This window comes from Rhea americana, unplaced genomic scaffold (assembly GCF_003343005.1).
Source record: "Rhea americana isolate MKP2758 unplaced genomic scaffold, rheAme1 scaffold_4, whole genome shotgun sequence".
Lineage (NCBI taxonomy): Eukaryota > Metazoa > Chordata > Aves > Rheiformes > Rheidae > Rhea > Rhea americana.
The window spans coordinates 13,052,690-13,070,442 of record NW_028186534.1 but is presented as its reverse complement, the minus strand read 5'-3'; the positions used below and the strand labels follow the sequence as shown (position 1 = coordinate 13,070,442).

General features: G+C 41.9%; 1 protein-coding gene across 7 annotated transcripts; it reads left to right on the top strand.

Annotated features, from left to right (window-relative positions):
• The first annotated feature begins 320 nt into the window (after window positions 1-320).
• Window positions 321-17,123, top strand: TPD52L2 (TPD52 like 2). Of its 7 annotated transcripts, none has more exons than XM_085314214.1 (10): window positions 321-434; window positions 785-906; window positions 2,040-2,188; window positions 2,993-3,052; window positions 4,547-4,606; window positions 8,797-8,898; window positions 12,901-12,927; window positions 13,795-13,836; window positions 15,072-15,120; window positions 15,331-17,123. In XM_085314214.1, the coding sequence occupies exons 1-10, from the start codon at window positions 416-418 to the stop codon at window positions 15,424-15,426; spliced, it is 726 nt and encodes a 241-aa protein (XP_085170340.1). In that variant the 5' UTR covers window positions 321-415; the 3' UTR covers window positions 15,427-17,123. The 7 variants fall into 7 exon arrangements, with proteins under 7 accessions (XP_085170340.1, XP_085170338.1, XP_085170342.1 ...); XM_085314212.1 differs by having other exon boundaries at window positions 322-434; window positions 758-906; XM_085314216.1 differs by lacking the exon at window positions 2,993-3,052 and having other exon boundaries at window positions 322-434; window positions 758-906.
• Window positions 17,124-17,753: the final 630 nt, after the last annotated feature.

Below are 17,753 nucleotides of genomic sequence, written 5' to 3'. Positions count from 1 at the left end.
GGCACCCTGCAAGCCCCACACGGGGGCCCTGTGCCCCACGGCAGGGCCTGGCACCCTGGAAGCCCCCCAGCGCCTGCCAGGGCCCAGCAGCTCCCACCCCCGGGCGCCCGAGCCCGCCCCTCCTCGTCCCGCGACGACACAACGCGCAGTCCCAGGCGATGACGTCATCCCCCGCTCCCCGCGGTGATGTCACCCCCGCCCCGTTTGACGTTTCCGCCCGCGGGAGGGGGGCGCGGGGGAACGTGGCGCCGTCGCCATGGCGACGCGGCGGGTGACGCCCTCTCCCCGCGCCTCCCCGGAAGCGGGCGGCGCGCGGCGCGGCGCGGCGCGGCGCTAATTGCGTCACCAGAGGGCGGCGGCGGCGGCGGCGGCGGCTTCTTCTTCCGCGGCGGCTGAACGGTGCCGGGGCGCCGCCATGGAGAGCGCGAGCCAGGGTAGGCGGCCGGGGCCGGGGCCGGGGCCGGGGCTCCCCGAGGGCGCTGGCGGTTCGTCCCTGCGGCCTCGTGTGGGCCCCGCGGCGGCTCCTCAATGGCCGCTGCCTCGAGCGGGGCCGGGAGGCCGCTTCCAGCTCGCGGGCCGCTCTGCTGCCCGTGCCGCCGCAAGGTGCTTGCGGAGGAAGCTCGGGAGTTTCTCTTCCTCTTTCTGCAAAGCATCTGCCCCTTCCTTCACCTTCCCCTGCAGCCTCCCCAGGTTTGCATAACGTGCTTTGCTTGCTGGCCGCTTATGCTGTCTGCGTTCTGCCTCTTGTCTGTGACAGATATCAACCTTAACTCTCCCAACAAAGGTCTGCTGTCGGATAGCATGACAGACGTTCCTGTGGATAACGCTGCTGCCTCAGCAAGGACCTGTGCACCTGAAGGGCTCACTCTTGCTGAAGAGGAGGAATTGAGATCTGAGCTTGCAAAGGTAAAATGACACTTGAGTTTTATCAGCTGGAACTATGTATACCTGTAGTTACATTCCCCTGGGAAGGGAAAAGCAGGAATCTGATGTACCACAGGAGCAGGGTGTTGGGTTTTTTTTGTTTGTTTGTTTTCAGTTTTACATTGGTGTTACCTGGGTCTCTGGATCACTTAGTTCATTGTTAAAATCCGCAAAGCTAACCCATACTTCAGACAACATGGTGTGCTCTTCCCAGAGCTATTCTTAGTTTAGGACTGTAAGGAAATTTTTTTGTGCAGTAAACTTAATTCGGGCTTCATTTGAAGTCAGAAAACTMTTTAGGTAAGTGGTAGGCAAAATAAACTGCTTTTTGTTGGGAACCTGAAACAATGAACTACTTAATATACTCCCTTTTTTTTTCTTATGTTTTTTTTTCCTCCTGGATATTTGTAGGGAACTATTTTTGGTGCTTATATGCTTCTGAAATGTTGAGAGTTTGTAATGTAATACCCTAAAATTTGAGCATATAAGTTTTAAAAAGGTCAGTTTATAATTTCTATCTAAAATGCAGTAGAAGATGGTTTGAGTTGTTCTCCTGCTCTTAATGATGCTAGAGGAAGRAAATTATAAAATAGAAGCAACTGAAACCAGCTGCTTATTAGAGATCCTTCTTATGTCTTTTTCAGAGTACTGAAAGTGTTGTTTGTCATGAGGAAGGTATCACTTCTACTTAGACCTGTGTGACCATCTGGAACAGAACGAACATTTGTTTTAATGATGTCAGAGGAAGAGAACTATAAAATAGAAACCTTAGCTAATAAGAAGTATTTGGTAGATGATTTAAAATGATACCTGCTGTTACTGTTGAGATTACAATGCTAGGGTCAAGCTCTGATAAGTCTCAGTGGTATTAAGCAGCCAATATACTAGCTTTTGTGGATGTTTTCCTGATGGAAGTCTGAGGTGCAAGTGTCCTGTTGCAGCACCGTTTATGCTCAATTGATTTGTTCTGTGTGCATGTAGAGTTTCCATAAGTTCTCTTATACTCAGGGTAACAAAACTTTTTTTCTTGCAGGGGGAGTGTGGGGGGAGGTCCATTCAATTTTCAGAACTTTATTAGGCTGTGGTATTAAGATATGCATGTGCCTCTCTCTAAGGTTGAAGAAGAAATTGGTACTCTCAGACAAGTTCTGGCTGCTAAAGAGAGGCACTGTGGAGAGCTGAAGAGGAAACTAGGTTTGACTCCCTTGGATGGGTTAAAACAAAACCTGTCTAAAAGCTGGCACGATGTCCAAGTCTCCAATGCGTAAGTGTTGTTTGTGGCACAAGTTTCACATTTAAGTATAACTCAATAGAAATTATTTCCAAGCATTACATTCCAAGGCTTTTCCAAATGACAGACTTCTGTTCTGATGGATAGATAGAGTAAAAGGAGAAAAGAATAAATCTGGTTGTTTCATTGGTTTCACGTATCGGTGTAAATAAAACTTTCATGTCTGTAATCTTGATAATCTAGATCACCACTGAATAGAACGGTTTTGTTTGCCTGTTTCTGACCATTTCTTTGGGGAGCAGGCTGCTACTGTTCTGTTCTGAGCTCAGGCTCTGAGCTCAGGCTTAGAGAGAAGCAAAAAGTGCTGAAGTTCTACTTTCTAATGTTAGTTTGGAGGCTACCTATTTCCTAGGATGCACAGCTTGAATTAAAAAGCCTATGCTTCTTGGGGCAAAATTATACGATGCTAGTGTTACTGAACAAGTACTAAGAGTATTGTTGCTGTGCTGTTGGGCAGTTCCAGAATGAGAGTCAAAGAGGTAAGTTTTTAATATTATTATATTTGTGCCCAAGTGTGAGGGGCTCCTAGAATCCACAGATTTTTTGATTCCCCCTCCCCCCCCCCCAAGTCTAAACGGTTTTGTGCTGCTTAACTGCAATCTGGAGTTACTCATGGTGCTACTGTAGATTTTTGAGCTCATCTCACTGTTTTTCTTTTCCTCATCTCCCATCCCCACYCCTTGTCCAGCTTTTGTTACTCCTTTACCTTAAATCTGTCATTGTCTTCTAAAAATGAATATTGAAGAAACTATATTCATTAATACTTTCTGTTTCTAGTTATGTGGAAACATCTAAGAAACTTGGAGAGTGGAATGAGAAAGTGACACAGTCTGACTTGTGAGTGCCTTGGGCTCCTCAGCAACACCTCCTTGCTCCGTTCCCCAGTTGTGCTGCTCCTTGTTCTTTCAGGCATCAGGGGTTGATTGGGAGCTGGAGATAYGGTGAATTATAGTCAGGACTGTTATTAGCAGCATGCCTGACTTCCAACTATAAGCATCCCTCAGTTGGGAAGGAGATGAATAAAAGCTACTGCTGTCATCTCTCTGGTAGCCTTTCACCTGCAGAAAAATTCCAATCAGTTACCAGACCACACTTAAATTAAAAAAAAAATAATTTTCCTGTAACTGGTCTTTCTTAGGCTAGTCTGTTATAACCAGATGTCTTATTACTAGACCTCTATCTTTTTACTCTGAAACTATTTCTCTTCTCCTCACCAGATGTGGTAGCAATCAGTTTGATCATTGGCTTCCTGTATGGCCTTGGGGGAGACAAAGTCTCTGAAGGCGTTCAACTGTAGCTGAAAACATGGGCTATGTAAATACGTACATTAGCTTTTGAAAGTTTCCATACTGGGGCTCTGTGGGATTGATGTAGTGATCCTTTTTGACAGCTATGAGGTTTAGTCTTTGCAGTATATACAAGCAGGTGATAAATGTGGACAAGGAATGTCTGGCTACCTTTGTCTCCAGAACTCATTCTTTAGTTGTATTAGCCCTCAATTCATATTAGACATGCATCATTTTGATTTTTGTTGTATAGTTAAATGTCAGGGAGATCTTGAATGTTTTCTGAACTGAGGATTCTTTCCCTTCAGTGTTTTTTTTTCAAGGAGATCTTAAGTTAGCTAAGAGTGGATGTGGGTTGGAAGGTTTTCTTCAATAGGCAAAACAGTTAGCTCTGGTTTAATGAGGGATAGCTAACTCTCCATGTGTGGCATGAACTGCCTGACATGTATCACCTCTGACYGCTTTTGTGTGTCGTTTGAGCTGGTACCAGACACTTGTAGCAGGTATATTCAATCTGTTTTTTCCAAGTGTTAATTCTTACAAATAACAGGATATTGGTGTGTATATATATGCGTATAGGTGTATGTACACACATGCACTCTGCGGATTAGAAGATGAGTCAGTTTTACGGTTTGTCCAGGTCATGCAATGTTGATGCAGCCTTGGGTGTGACAGTCAAATTTTTAGTTTTGTGCTCAGCTCACTGCTCTGTGCTTTTTAGTGTGTAGCTACCATGCAGGTGTAGGGAGGGAGTAGGTGATATGAAGTCTTCCATTTGAAAAATCTTGGCACCTTCTAATCTGCAGGTCTAGTTTGCTTTGTGCTCAGTGTTTGCATATGTTTAAATAAGAAAGAATCCAGGATGTTGTCTTCCCTCTTAAAGAACTCTTCTCCCTCTTAAAGAACTCTTCTCCCTCTTACTTAGAGGAGGGGGGGGAAACTTATGATACCTTAAGCGTAAAGAGACACTAATGCTATGGAAAGTGTCAAAAGAAGCATCTGTCGTGAATCTTGGCACTGAATCTAACCTCCGTTGTGTTTGTAGATATCTTTCAGCCAGCAGCACACTGGAGGACTGGAATGAAAAATTAACTCAATCAGAAGCGTGAGTGTCTTAACCTTCAGCATTAACAAATGCTTTCATGACAGCCTGCTGCCTCTAGCACTCTCTGCCCCTGCTCACAGTTCTCTGCTTTTAGTCCTATCTAAACTTTTTTCAAGCCTTCACTTTTTTAAAAACTGATAAATGTATCCTCTGTGAGAAGTAGCCTTTCATCAGCTCTGTAACTGAATGACTTCCTGTGGTCTGAGTGACATTCTCTTCAAATGACTGCCTGCCCTTACAGGGCAACGGGCAGGAGCCACTGAGTACCTGAGACTTGCATGCCATGTTTTATAACTTCAGCTGACAAGTGATAGAATAGACTGGCTTCTTGTAATGCCTCAACATGTAAYCATGTTGCTCTGTGGAGAATCAGAACCTTTTTTTTTTCTTTTTTCCTGTAGTACCTGATGAGAGCAAATACAACTTTAGTGTCCAAGGCAGCTGTTCTGTCATTTTGGAGCCCCAAATGAAGTTGAACAGCTTAAACTTTGCAGCTGTTATACTCCTCTTTTTTTTTTTTTTTGCGCATGTGAACAGTCTCTTAGTCATGTTTTTATTGAATGTCTGGAATTAAATTCTCAACTGGACTAAATCATGAAAGTGTATTATGAAAGTTGGCCTTTATCCTTCTCACTGCATTTCTCCCACAGTGTACAGGAGACTCCTCGACAGCAGTGCAGTGGGAGCAAGTAGATAGTGTCTTTATTTTCTGAACTGATTTAGACTGTGGTATGTGTAGGGCTTGGGTAAGCCAGATTGTCCAGTTCTTTGTAGTGGATATGAAATTCAGTCTTCTAACCTGAGCACATAAGAGGCAGCCTATAACTGGCTTGCCATTGGCAGTTTGTGTCAATAGAAAGTATTCTTCATAAGAGGGATGAAAGATGATAGTCCTGCTTTCTGCCTGTGCTCGGAAAAGCTTTCAAATAGGCAAGTTCTACCTTCCAAGTTCATTGTATGTTTTCTGGATTAAAAAGATGTTAGTTGTTGCTGCTTGCTATGTAGTGAATGACCTTTATCCTTGCTGACTGTGTACATGATTCTGGCAGTTTTTAATCATAATTCTTTTTTGGGTGTGCCTGCTAGAATAGAAAACTTCTTGTCATATGTTTTTCCTTGTACTTTAAGTGCAAGAAAAATACATTAGAAATGTGGTTCTGTAGAGTGCTAAGGGCCTTGAATAGCTGTGGCACACTAGCTTTCCTGCTTGCATTGGCACTAGACAGAGTGACAATTCATGCTAACAAGACAGATGCCAGTTAAGAGAGGCAAGGGTGCTTCAAAGGTAAGATTCTAGCAACATTTCAGAAAACAAACAACTTCCATTTCCTTTATCTAAAGCTCAGTAAGTACTAGTGGTCGAGTTCAAGGAAGAAAAGGATGAGGTTTTACTTGTGTTTTGGGATTGTTTGGCAAAGACATCTTCTTTCCTGTTTTTTCAAAGCTTCTCTGAATTGTAGCTGGCAGGTGGCCTGATTGAACTGGAAATGGGCCTAACCTGTGACCTTAGGTGCTTTTGTACACTACTGAATTTCCTGGTAGTTGCTGTTCCTGGCTACAGAACTTGAATTGTCCTCTGCAAGCTGTGTGTAGAGAGGACAGAAATCAGCCCAGTCTGTCTCTAGCTCCATTTTTTTTGTAACTGGGATGATGGCTTAGTTGGATTTTGAACATAGACGGAGAACACAAATGGTGATTGCTGTATAAAAGCAAATGAGAGGAAGCTGGTACTAATGGTAAAGAAGAATTTGAGAGTGCAGCTCTGGCCCTTCCCTGGAAGGATGTACAGGAGAGGGATGCAGTGAAGTGTTTGTATACCACAGGATTCTGAAGCGGATGCAGATCTCTTCTACAGCTTCTCCTTTGAGCAAATTGCCCATCAGAACAGCAAGGTACTAATCATAGCTCATACTTTCTACTTCCAGATCTGGATTATTCCAATACGCTTTGTACCAACATTAAGGGAAGAAAGTGAGTGAGTGTGAATTTGTACTAGTGGTAAACCTGGCAGTGTCAGTTGCAGAAAAGTAGTGTGTTTGTGTGTGTGTGTTTTTGTTTTGTTTTTTTTGTTTGTTTTTTTTCCAGGGGGTAGGAGATGGGTGGTCAGAGCTAGCTGTAGTTAAGTTGCATTGAAGTCTGGTATGCCTTGACCCTGGTTGTCTCAGATGTACTTCCATATGTATGCCAATGACGGCAGTTCTGGGTGAAACAGCTCACCTCCTCTGCATTTCCTTGACTCTACCTCCTGCTTGCACTTGTGAGGTGTGCATGTGTGAGAACTGTGGCTGCAGAACCAGGTTGGGGATCTGATTTAGCAGCTGTGTTTTTTTTTCTCCAAGCATATTTCATCTGGATCACTTCCTTCATCTTAATCATTGTCAGCACAAACAGCTGTCTTGGCATCATGAAGGAGCACTGTCAGGCAGAAGGAACAGCACTTGGATGCTAGGTCGTCTTGAGTTGGCTTAGAAATAGTGCTATCAAGGGTGAAACAACAGTTGGGAGGCGTCTTACCTTTGTCTGCTGAAGCTAGGCCTAATATCTGAGTTTGCAGTGTGTGTTTGGTGTGATGGTGTCATTTGATTCTGTAAACTATTCCTCTTATCACTGCTTTGGTACTTGATGCTGATCAGAGAGAGTTCAGTTTCAAGCTGTTTTTCCTTGGCTTGGGTAGAAGTGGTCAGCACAACATATTTCAATGAGTGTGAGGTCTTAGGTGTTCATGCTAGACAGTTGTAAATCAAATCCTGCGATGGGAATCTGTCACCCTGTGCAGGGGAGGAGCCTGACTGCTAAATAGGAGGGATTAAAGTTCCAGAGAAGTCCTGGCCCTGGGGTTTAGAGCTTACTATGATAGGAAAGCATGTCTATGAGCAAGCAACACTAACTACTGCTCTCCTAAATAGTCTTGAGATGACTAGTTCTCACAAAACATCACGCTGTAAAGAAACAATGTTGAGTTCCTCTGTCTGGGCATAGCCTATTAGGTTCTTCTGGAGTCACTGAATTAGTGGAATTAGTCTGGAAAATAATAGGTTACAAGAATGAAAAGCCTTCCTTCAGCAGACGTAGAAATAAAGCTGATGCATTTTTGCCCTATTTGTCTTGTGTACGTTCATGATTCCAAAATACTTGATTAGAGTCTAAAAAACAACAACAAAAAAACTAAAGCAACGTGTTTAGGCATTGTCTCCTGCACTCTGCTCTGGAGAGAATGAGATATAAAGAATTGAGTCAGCTGTAAACATGTTGCTTTTGGCCTCAGAAGTTCGGAGATGTGAACATTAAGTCATTTTTCTCTTAAATATTACAATACAAGTGGATAGGCAAAAAAAACAGAAAAGAATGGGGGGGGGGAAAGCACTACACCCACCCTCAGATTAAATATTTGAAATAAGAAAATTTGGCTTAAGTTGATGGACTTGTTCCTACCTGAACCTTTTCTTACAGTTTGAAGAATGCTGTAAATCTAGATGTTAAATGCAAACTGTAGAAGAACTTAAAGGATGAGTTGATGAAAAAGACTTAAGGAATCTTTGTTCTTAAAATTGTCTCATTTGAAGGAAACAAAGGTTCTCAAGTGTCTGTCTTCTCTAGTTCTTATATAAACTTCTCAAATGTAATCAGCTGCCAAGCATAAACTGTCAGACTTATTGTGGTTAATGGTAACTGATGGGAAACTTCCGTACCAATTTAATTCTAAACTGCAGTTGTAGAGGTAATGCTCATTTCTGCATTTCTTTTCTAGACAGTAACATCAGTATTGCCTCTTCCCTCTGTTCCCTAACACTAACAAATGTTACAGCTTCTTCAGGGCTGCAAATATATTATGGAATAGGTTCTTTGACTTATTTTCTGAAGGACATCAAAATACAATTATAGAGCAGATCGGGTATGATGCTATGATGTGTAATTCCCATGTGGAAAACTGGGATTTTTTTGGCAAATGTTTGAGATTTAAAAATACAAAGTGTATGGAAAAGCTAAGCCTGCACTTACTACACTTACGATCTTTTTAAAACTTTATCTTTGAATATGTGTAAAACCGGAGTGGGCTTTTTTAGTGAAGTCAGTTAAGCTCACTAGCCTAGCTTCTTTCCTTTAATATGGGTTCCTTTCTCAAAAAGGTGGGGTGCTTTTTGCTTTTGGATCTACATGTTAATTCAACTTAATGTTTCTCTTCTATATAGTTATAAGAAGACCCAGGAAACCCTGTCCCAGGCAGGACAGAAGACTTCAGCAGCACTTTCCAATGTAGGTTCTGTTATCAGCAGGAAACTTGGTGACATGAGGTAAGATTTTGGTTTTGTGCTCTAGTGTTTTAATTAAAAGATTTAAACAGTTTTGAGACTTTAGACAATAGCTAGGCTTTTTCCTTTTTTCCCCTACTTGGTTGGCAGCACTTTGCTATTGATGGAGTAGCTTCTTCCGTGTGGTCATGTACATCAGACTTTGGGACGCATTAAACGCTCTTAAACACTCCTCAGGAAAAAAACTATTGCTGTCTCCTCTGAAAGTGTTCTAAGACTTGTGTTGATAGAATAAAACCAGCTCATTTCAAAGCACTTAGTCTAATTCAGCTCAAAAGAGCTGACAGAACATTTTTAGTTCCCTTCCCTTTTTATTGTCATATGGTTGTGCTGCAACTTTAATGCTAGCTTCTTGCATATAATGTAAAATTTGATACTTTTCATTATTAGTCTTCTGCTTTCTCATTGTTATGCTTAGAATTAGGAAGGGGTTGTCATTCCTATGTTCTGTTTTGTGCYTTAAACTGGGGCAAAGTCTGGATGTTGTGCATTGTGCAGTTTCAAATTCCATGCACCATCTTTCCATGGAGAAGAGCAGTGTGACTTTCAAGCATGGCTATGTAGTGTGTTTTGGAAGATATGAACTGATTCAGAAGACTATAATGACATAACTCTTCTTGGGCTTGGTGGTTATCTAGCTTCCTGAAGCAGATGACAGCTGAAGTATTTGCAAATGTAAACCCCTCTGCAATGGAAAAAGGAGGGCTGGTTCTTCTGGCTGCTGGCTAAGGTTCTTGCCCTGTGAGTTTCTCAGCTGTACAAAGTTTAAGGATAGAGCTGATTTACCTCATTCAGGAGTTTAAGCAAAAGACTATTTCCGTGTTAATGGTGATGTCAAAGGCTTTCATTCAAAATACTCTGCCTGCATTTTTTTTCCCTCAGAATTGAGAGCTAATTCTTAATGTACAAGCTGTCTAGATTATTAAGGAAGCATCCTTTGTGCTTGTATTTACCATGATGTATCAGATCTTGGATTGAACAGGCAGTTGTCATTCTTTGTAGGGATTTTCCCATTCCACTGTGGCTGGGAGTATCCAAGTGGTAAGAATTTGTTGGTCTCTGATCACATTGAACTGAAACTCTACATCTATCCTCATGGAGTTACTTACTGTGTTCCTGGAGAGCAATTATTGGTGAATGTTTTTTGTGGCTTGTTCTGAATTTAGGAGAGGACTAGCTGGCTTTCTGGCCTTTCTAGTACTCAAATTTTACTTTTTTTTTCCTAGAAATTATTTTATATATCTAAATCTCTTCTTTCAGAAGATAATCACTTAAGCTGCCAGCAGATAGACACTGGCAAGATGTAATGGTAATATATTTTGCCAAGTTGATAATGGTAAAATAAATTTGACTGCCTTCTGCAGACTGGTGAGGCTGTTGTTGCAAAGGCATAGGAACTGACCTTTTTGGACCAAACGGGGAACTCCTGAACTGATCTTGCCACCAGAAGCTGTTCTGACAGCCTTGGTCCTGCCTGTCATATTTTGGCTGGTAGAATCCAGTTCACTGTGCAGYTGTGCAAATATTTATGCTATCCCAGGAGCAGATGATGGAGGGAGGGGATATGTGGCCAAGTGAGGAGTGGAACTGTCACTCTTGGTGACAGAGCTGGTCTGACTACATACATATCAGACCTCTGCAACAATAGTATTGCTCAGCACAGTCATAACTTAAACGCCCATATTCATTTTTATGGCTAATACCTTGAGTGATGTGATATTAGAGGTAGCTGCTGTCTTACTGATAATCTGGGATTGTCTCTACCACAGTTATTTCAGTAGGACTTGCTTTGTATATATGGCCTTATGGGGGAACGCAGTAATGGCTTCTAATAAGGCTTTCAGTTTTTCTTTGGATTTATAAACTTGTGTCTCCTCTGTTGTGCTGAAGTCTTGATATTTCTGATTGTGACTGAAGTTTAGCTTCTGGCATAAACTTGCACAGGAACTGTTCTGTTTTCTGTGCCTGCCAAGTGAAACTGTAAATGGTATTCTGATATGTGATCAGAGATTACAAGGAGTGAAGTCTGTTTTATTGTTGTGATCACCTCTCTGAATGGATGAGGATGATATCTGTTCCTGGAGAATCTCAGTTCTAGGCCTTGTGGCCTACGCTATAATCAGTGTTGTTACTGTACTTTTTCCTCCTACACTACAAATTCACTTCTAAAGCAGGTTTATCTTCCAACACTGGAAGTGTTGAGATAACAGAAAGGATTTCCTTGTTTAGTCAGCTTTCACCGKTTGATAAATGCAAGGAAAGGATGATGAATGTGGGACAAACACCTCTGATATTCAGAGGGCGTAGTTATAATTCCATTAAAACCGCCTGGACAGAAATGCTATGAAATGAGAGTAAGTTGTCCTTGGCTACAATCTTTACAGTGCTTTAACAGAGCGGTCAAAACACTTTCAAATGCTATAGCTGCAGATTTTGAGGAGAAATTGTGACATTTATGTGATTACTGTACTAAATGTATTAAAGCTATTGTTCTAGTAGATTGCTGGGGGAGGGGGGGGTGTATCTTTAACAAGTGGGTTCTCAAGTTTTGGCTACTTCAGCCTTTTCTGTTATCTCCACTTGCAGTTAAAAAATAAACTGTTAGACGTTATTACATCTTACTGTCTTCATTAAACTGCAAATTGGAAGTGTTTTCTTTTGTGTGATAACAGCTTGCGTTGTGGTTTTTGTCCTCAATACCTTTCATGTTGTCTGATCGAGTTTGCTACTGTACATAATACTACAAGCAAATTCATTATAAAATGTTAATCTGAGCCCCAGAGGTGGCGGCTGTTTCTTGAATTTATATAAAATTTAAATCCTCATGAAAGGAAAAAAAGGATAACAGTTAAGCCCAGGTCAAGAATCTGAGCAAATTTACTGGTGCTTGTAGAATTACGTACAGAGTAGCATGGTGCATGGATATACATATTCTGTGTTCCATTGCTTTAAGTGAGAGCAAGTTAACTTCTATGTTGCATGCAAAGACAGCATTACAAGGAGCCTATCCAGCCAAAGAGCTGATTGGAATAGATGGGGAAATGAAATCATGAAGCCTAGCATCTTTGCTATAGCTGTAAGGAAGGACCCTTGTACTCCTTGCCAAATACTTCACATCCAGCTTGCCATGACTGCTTCCTGCTGCGCGAATAAAAACAATATTTAAGTGGAATAGAACACTGGCATTTCCAGTAGGGAAACCTCTTCAGACTATCTTGGCAGTCTTAGTAGAAGTAGAAAACCTTGGCTTATTATTTCAGACTACTGAAATGCTACTGTAGTGCAAAATCCGGCATGGAAAGCTGGTAGCTTCCACGTGATAGTTTGCCTTGGAACCTAAAAATGGGCAATCAGTACTTGGGTTGTGGGTTAAGCATCATACCTTCTATCCATATGCTCTTATCTTTTTATTATGTTGATCTGTTTGGGTTTTTTTTTGCCTCCCCTTTCTACCCTTCCCTACCCCAAGTATAACTTTTAAGATCTGCAGGCTTGGCAACGTATGTGCAGGCATCTGTTTGGTTCCTATTGCAGAGGTGCTCAACCAGCAGTCTGAGCAGTGCTGTTTTTAAATGAGATCTCATAGGGAGGTGGACAAGGTACCTTAGTTAGCTAATTTGGTAAAAGATAAAACCTCAGTTTAGGAAAAAGTGCTCTAAAACTTCAAGTGAAAAAAATGGATCTGGATGAGTAAATCTTCCCGCTGTTCTTCTCCACCTCAATTCAGCACCCTTGTTCTGACTTAGTGTAGATTCTGCTCTCATCTTCTGAAGAAACATCTTAGTTTAGGTAATTTGAATTAATGAAAAGCAATTGTTTTTTGTTTGCTTCTCTAATTTATCTTGAGAGGCTTCCTTCTGGGCAGTTGACTTTGTCCTGTGACCATGTCCTTGCTTAATTGTCCTGTATTTAGTGTTTAGATCTGCACAAGTGTCTGACTACTGCTTCCCTTTTTTCCCCCTCTGCTGTCGTGGGTTTCCTCAGGGCTCATCCCTTCTCGCATTCCTTTAGGTAAGATATTCTTCAAGGCTACTAAATGAGCATATGTTACTTTGCCAAGTCTTTGCAGATGTTAAAGGGGAGGCTGATTATGTAAAGCTTGTCAATGCTTTTGAAATGGAATGAGAAATCTAGCTAAAATCATCTCCTATAATTTTTCTATCATGGCTGCAACTTGCAGTGCAGGTTAAGAATACAACACAACTGCAAGTATGAGACCCCTAGCTTAATTATAATATAATGGGACCATGAGCAGTTTACAACAACTTACCAATTTGAAAGCTTATGGTTCAGCATACCTTTTGGTAGCACTTGCTGCATGCTTTTGCGTCTTTCTGTCAGCCCAAGTTTTGGGAAAGAACCTGGGGCAAGAAGTCTTTGCTAGTAAAACTTGATAATGTGAGTAACTTGATACAGTAAAACCGGTCATGCACATTTTTTTGTCTCCTAGAGGTGCCCATGCCTCACCTCTGCATCCATCAGATTTTTGATCATAGGCCAGGTRTCTCTTGTCTTGAGCATAGTTAAAAACCTCTTTTCTAAGGATTGTGTTGTGGGAGATTTGCTTCCGTGTACTGGCATAAGCAGATCTGTCCATCAAATTTAGAAGAGCTTTTAAATGATGCGCTATGTTCATTTTCTGCTTGTTCGCTTTCTCAGTTAAGTACTCATGCTAACAGTCCTATGATACAGAACTAGTTCTGAGCTGCAGGCTGTGAAAATAAGGGAAGAGAGGGCTAGCTTTTATTGCTTCAGTTGTCCACAGCAGCCTGTGTGTGGCAGCAAGTGCTTGGAAGTGGGGGTAAACTGCTTTTACACAATGTCTGTTTAAAATTGTTGTCTAACTCTTTCCTCCTTGCTCTGAATGCTTCCAAGTAGCAGTTACTCCATTCGCCACTCGATAAGTATGCCAACGATGAGGTAATGTAGCAAACCCCTGTCTCTCCTGAGTGGGGTAGGTGGGATATGTAGCAGACTGTGCCCTGTGGGGGATTTTGGGTTCTAATTTGTGCAATTGGTTCACTTCAACTGATGCTACTTTGATTATGGGGTAGCTGTGTCCTGCAGCTTGAGTARTTCAAGGCTTTGTTAGTCTATTTTGATAGTTATTAGCACCTGTAGTGTTCTCGGACTAAGTGCGCTGTTGCAGCTGTACCAAAGTCTACCTGAAACGTGTAGCTTTCAGAGGTCCCTGAAGGGGATTACAGTTCTCCTCTTACAATGTGCAGCACAGCCATTACTAATACTAAGGTGAATCCTAACTTGAATCTTCTGTCTCTAGCTTAGAAGCTAGGAGCTCTTCTCAAAATGCCTTCATGGTGCATAAGATCTCCATGTAGGACAAACGATTGCTAAAACTGGACCAGGCCTACAGAAGCYCTCCCTATTCATCTTCGTTTCACATTGACAGAGGCTATTTTATGGGCACAAATATGAATCTGAGTAAAAGTAACTAGGATGAGGCTAGTCACTTCCCAGCTCCTGGTGCTTATGCAGGGAAAATAACTCTGTATGAATAATTGCCTGGTCTGAAAGCTCAGTACAGAGCACTCCTTGGAATCATTCACAAGTGGAAAAGCTGTTCAGATTGTCAAATGACTGGCTTATCTTTGTTAGAAATATGAATTTTCCTGCTTAATTTGTTGTGCTGAGGTTCTAAGAGTATTTCMTGATGTAAATGATCACTTCTGTGTCAGTAAAAATCTTGCAGGTTCATGCACATAGCTCTTCCTCTTCTGCCAGCAGGATGTAATATGGGAAAGTGAAGCCTTTAAATCTTTTTCAGCTTTTTCTCTCCATTATTTAAGAAAGTATGCTTTTAGTTGGAAGCCTTGTAAAACTAAGAATTAGTTTGTTTTCTGCTTATATGCTGACTCTCTAGTGATTTTTTTTTTTAACTAAGTTCTCTGCTTAGGCAGGTAAATTGGAGTGCACAGACCCCTGTGGTATAAATGTCTGTCTTTAGAGTTTGTATGTARTGCTTCTGCCTGTGTGTGAGATTCATGCCACAAGACAGCTGAGTGAGGAGCTAGAAGTGTTTGGGTACTACTGCTCTTACATGGGAAGGGCAAGAGAGCCTGGTCACAGTGGGTGGCCTATTTTAGTTAAGAACTAACTTGTCGTCTTGTCTTTTTTTTTTCCTTCTGTTCTTCAAGGAATTCTGCAACCTTCAAGTCATTTGAAGATAGAGTTGGAACCATAAAGGTAACTGTCTCCTCTGTCTCAAAACATAGTGTGAAATCTTAGGCAGAAACTTTAATTTCTGCCATGTTTTTCTTGTAGACTAGTATTCAGGCAAAAGGCCTCTCAGATGCATGAAGTCTTTGCTACGGGAGGTGACCTTGACAAAGGAGAATTTACTTGTCATTCTCAGTGTTGGTTTCTTATTATCCTAACTCTCTTTTCTCCTTTCAGTCCAGAGTGGTGGGCAGCAGGGAAAATAGCACTGATGGCCTCCACTCCCCGCCAGGAGCTGGAGACAAGCCTCCACAAGACAATGCTCCTTTCTAGACTTGCTATATGGCTTTGCACGGCTGTGCACAACTGCAAGAGCAAGCCCCCTTCCTTCCCAAATCTTCACAACAGCAACAACATGCGAGTGCAAGAAGGGGCTGAGAGCCAGTCTAGAGAGATCCATAATCCATTCATAGACACTGCTACTGGATCCAAGTCAAAGAGAATGCAAAGTTTTGTACACAAATATTTTACACTAAAGTTTGTAAATGAAATGTATCACTGTGCTGTCCTTTTGGGAGAGCACTTCAAAATGGAGTTTCCTTAAGGTAGCTCAGAAATGCCATTGGTTTAGAGAGAGAAAAATCTTTTCCTTGGCTCTCATAACTTTGGACAGGAAAAAGTAACTGTGAGCAGGAAAGGAGGAGAACAGTTAAAGGAGAAGTCAAGTGCATGAGGATCTTAGCCTCAGCTTCTGGCAATGCTCTGTGTTCAGAGCACACCATGCAGTTACTTCGTGATCTCCCAGGCTTCTCCCATTATGGTTTCTTTCCTGCTCTCAGTGGGGTAGTCTGGTAAATGGGGTGAACTTTTTTCTGGGCTCCCAAAAGGGAAACTTCACTTAGCAGCTGCCTCATTGTTACACTAATGCTCTAGCTTTAACAAAACTAAAATCTTTATTTTTAAATGCAATGAACTTTAAGGAGAGGGAAAAWAATAATAAAAAAAAAAACAGCTTTGGCATCATAAAGGGAAATGTTCCCCTGGACTCTGAAATGCAAGCCTTACATCACTTTATGCTTTACTTGTTTATAATTTTTTCTCTATAGAGGGGACTGTGAGGGTTACAAAGCTGAATATTGAGCACTGGAGTTTTGCATCATACAGTAGTAGCAGCATGCTTATAAGCCAGTTCTTGTGTTAATTTTCAGTGGTGTGCTCTGTTGCTTGAGTGTATGAAACTTGCTTCTCCCTTCTCAGTTTATGCGTTCATTCTTGGAGGAAGAATTTCTGAAGGCTGCTAGCAAGAAGTCCAGATTAGGGAAGGACAAAGCTGTCTCTAGCAATATGGACACTGTATTGGAGGGTCTTTGCTCTGTGGGACACTCCATCTGGTACATCTGACTGTGACTATGTTCTCTCAGCTGAGAGCCCCAGCTATGATCTTGCTTTACAAAAAATGGTGGCGAGTCATGAAGCTCAACCAGTTTCCCAAGTGGCTGGATGGTTTGCTATTCTGATGTCCAACTTCATTGCTCAGGAGCTGTACAACTAAGTTTTCCTATAGAGGCCTGATCTTATTCTAGGCACATCAAAAATACCTAGAGTGAGCAATTCTGTGCCTTAGAGGTGAAGTGGGATTACTCAGGTCTTTAGACTTGTTTATGTACATATCTGAGTAGTTTTAGTGGTTATCACCCTAGAGGGACTGAACTTTCTCTGCCTCTTCTCTAGAGAAGCAAGTTTTGACACTTTTATCTTTTGACTAATTTCAGTTTCCCTCACCTCCTGCTCCCCTCCCTCTTCAGGTCTGGGGACATGCTATGAAATCCTAGAAGGCAGATGTACTAGGCAGTAGGTGGAGTGTAGAGTGTCATTTATGGGATTTCCTTGTTTGTGACTAAAGCCAGCCTCCGTGTGAGGAACAGTGTCAGTGAAATGGGTACTGCTGGAGCTTGGGTATTGAACTGTTTCTCTTTACAGATAAATGCGGAGGAGAAGTGTCAATAAAGCATTCCTTTGGGAGAAAATGAGTTGRTGTTTTTTGTCTCATTCTATTTAACAGTACTGAATTCTGTTCTTAGTGTTGTGAATGCATTGGGCAAATTCCAGCTACCTGCAGTAACTTCTGGTAAGTGCTCCTCTCTGACTTGGTGGTCTGTTGGATCTCTGGAAGATTTTCATTAAGTGATATTTTAAATAATGTTTCCAGTCTGGTATTCCCATTTGAGTTACTAAACACCAGCCACTTCTGACACACATAGCTATGCTCAACTAAAGTGGGGGGCATTGTAGCCCCACATATTTCCTCTAAGCAATGTTATACTTCTGAGCATTGGTGCTGCAGGTTAGCCAGACATGCCTTGAACTTCCTTACTCTGTTTTTCTGGATTTATAGTGTTGGGCTGTGGCTGCAGCGGTAACCTTGGCAGTTGGAGCTGAAGCGTGAGGAACTTCTAATGTGGAAAAGGAGCAGCTGTGATGCTGGCTCATATTTACAGTGTGCTACCCCAGGGATCAGCTTCTTGGAAGCTGCGTAGCAGTCGCTACTGATTTAAATGGCACTGTAAAGGCGGAAGTGATAAATTATGACTTCAACTGGGATCTGCTCCCTTAAATTTAAAAGGAGCTGTGGAGAGTAGGTAAATGGTATAAGAGAGGAA

Coding starts and splice junctions, on each gene's coding strand:
- TPD52L2 (XM_085314212.1), top strand. Junction 12,928..13,794: donor CCCTTCTCGCATTCCTTTAG/GTAAGATATTCT, acceptor GCTTCCAAGTAG/CAGTTACTCCATTCGCCACT. Junction 15,121..15,330: donor ATAGAGTTGGAACCATAAAG/GTAACTGTCTCC, acceptor TTCTCCTTTCAG/TCCAGAGTGGTGGGCAGCAG.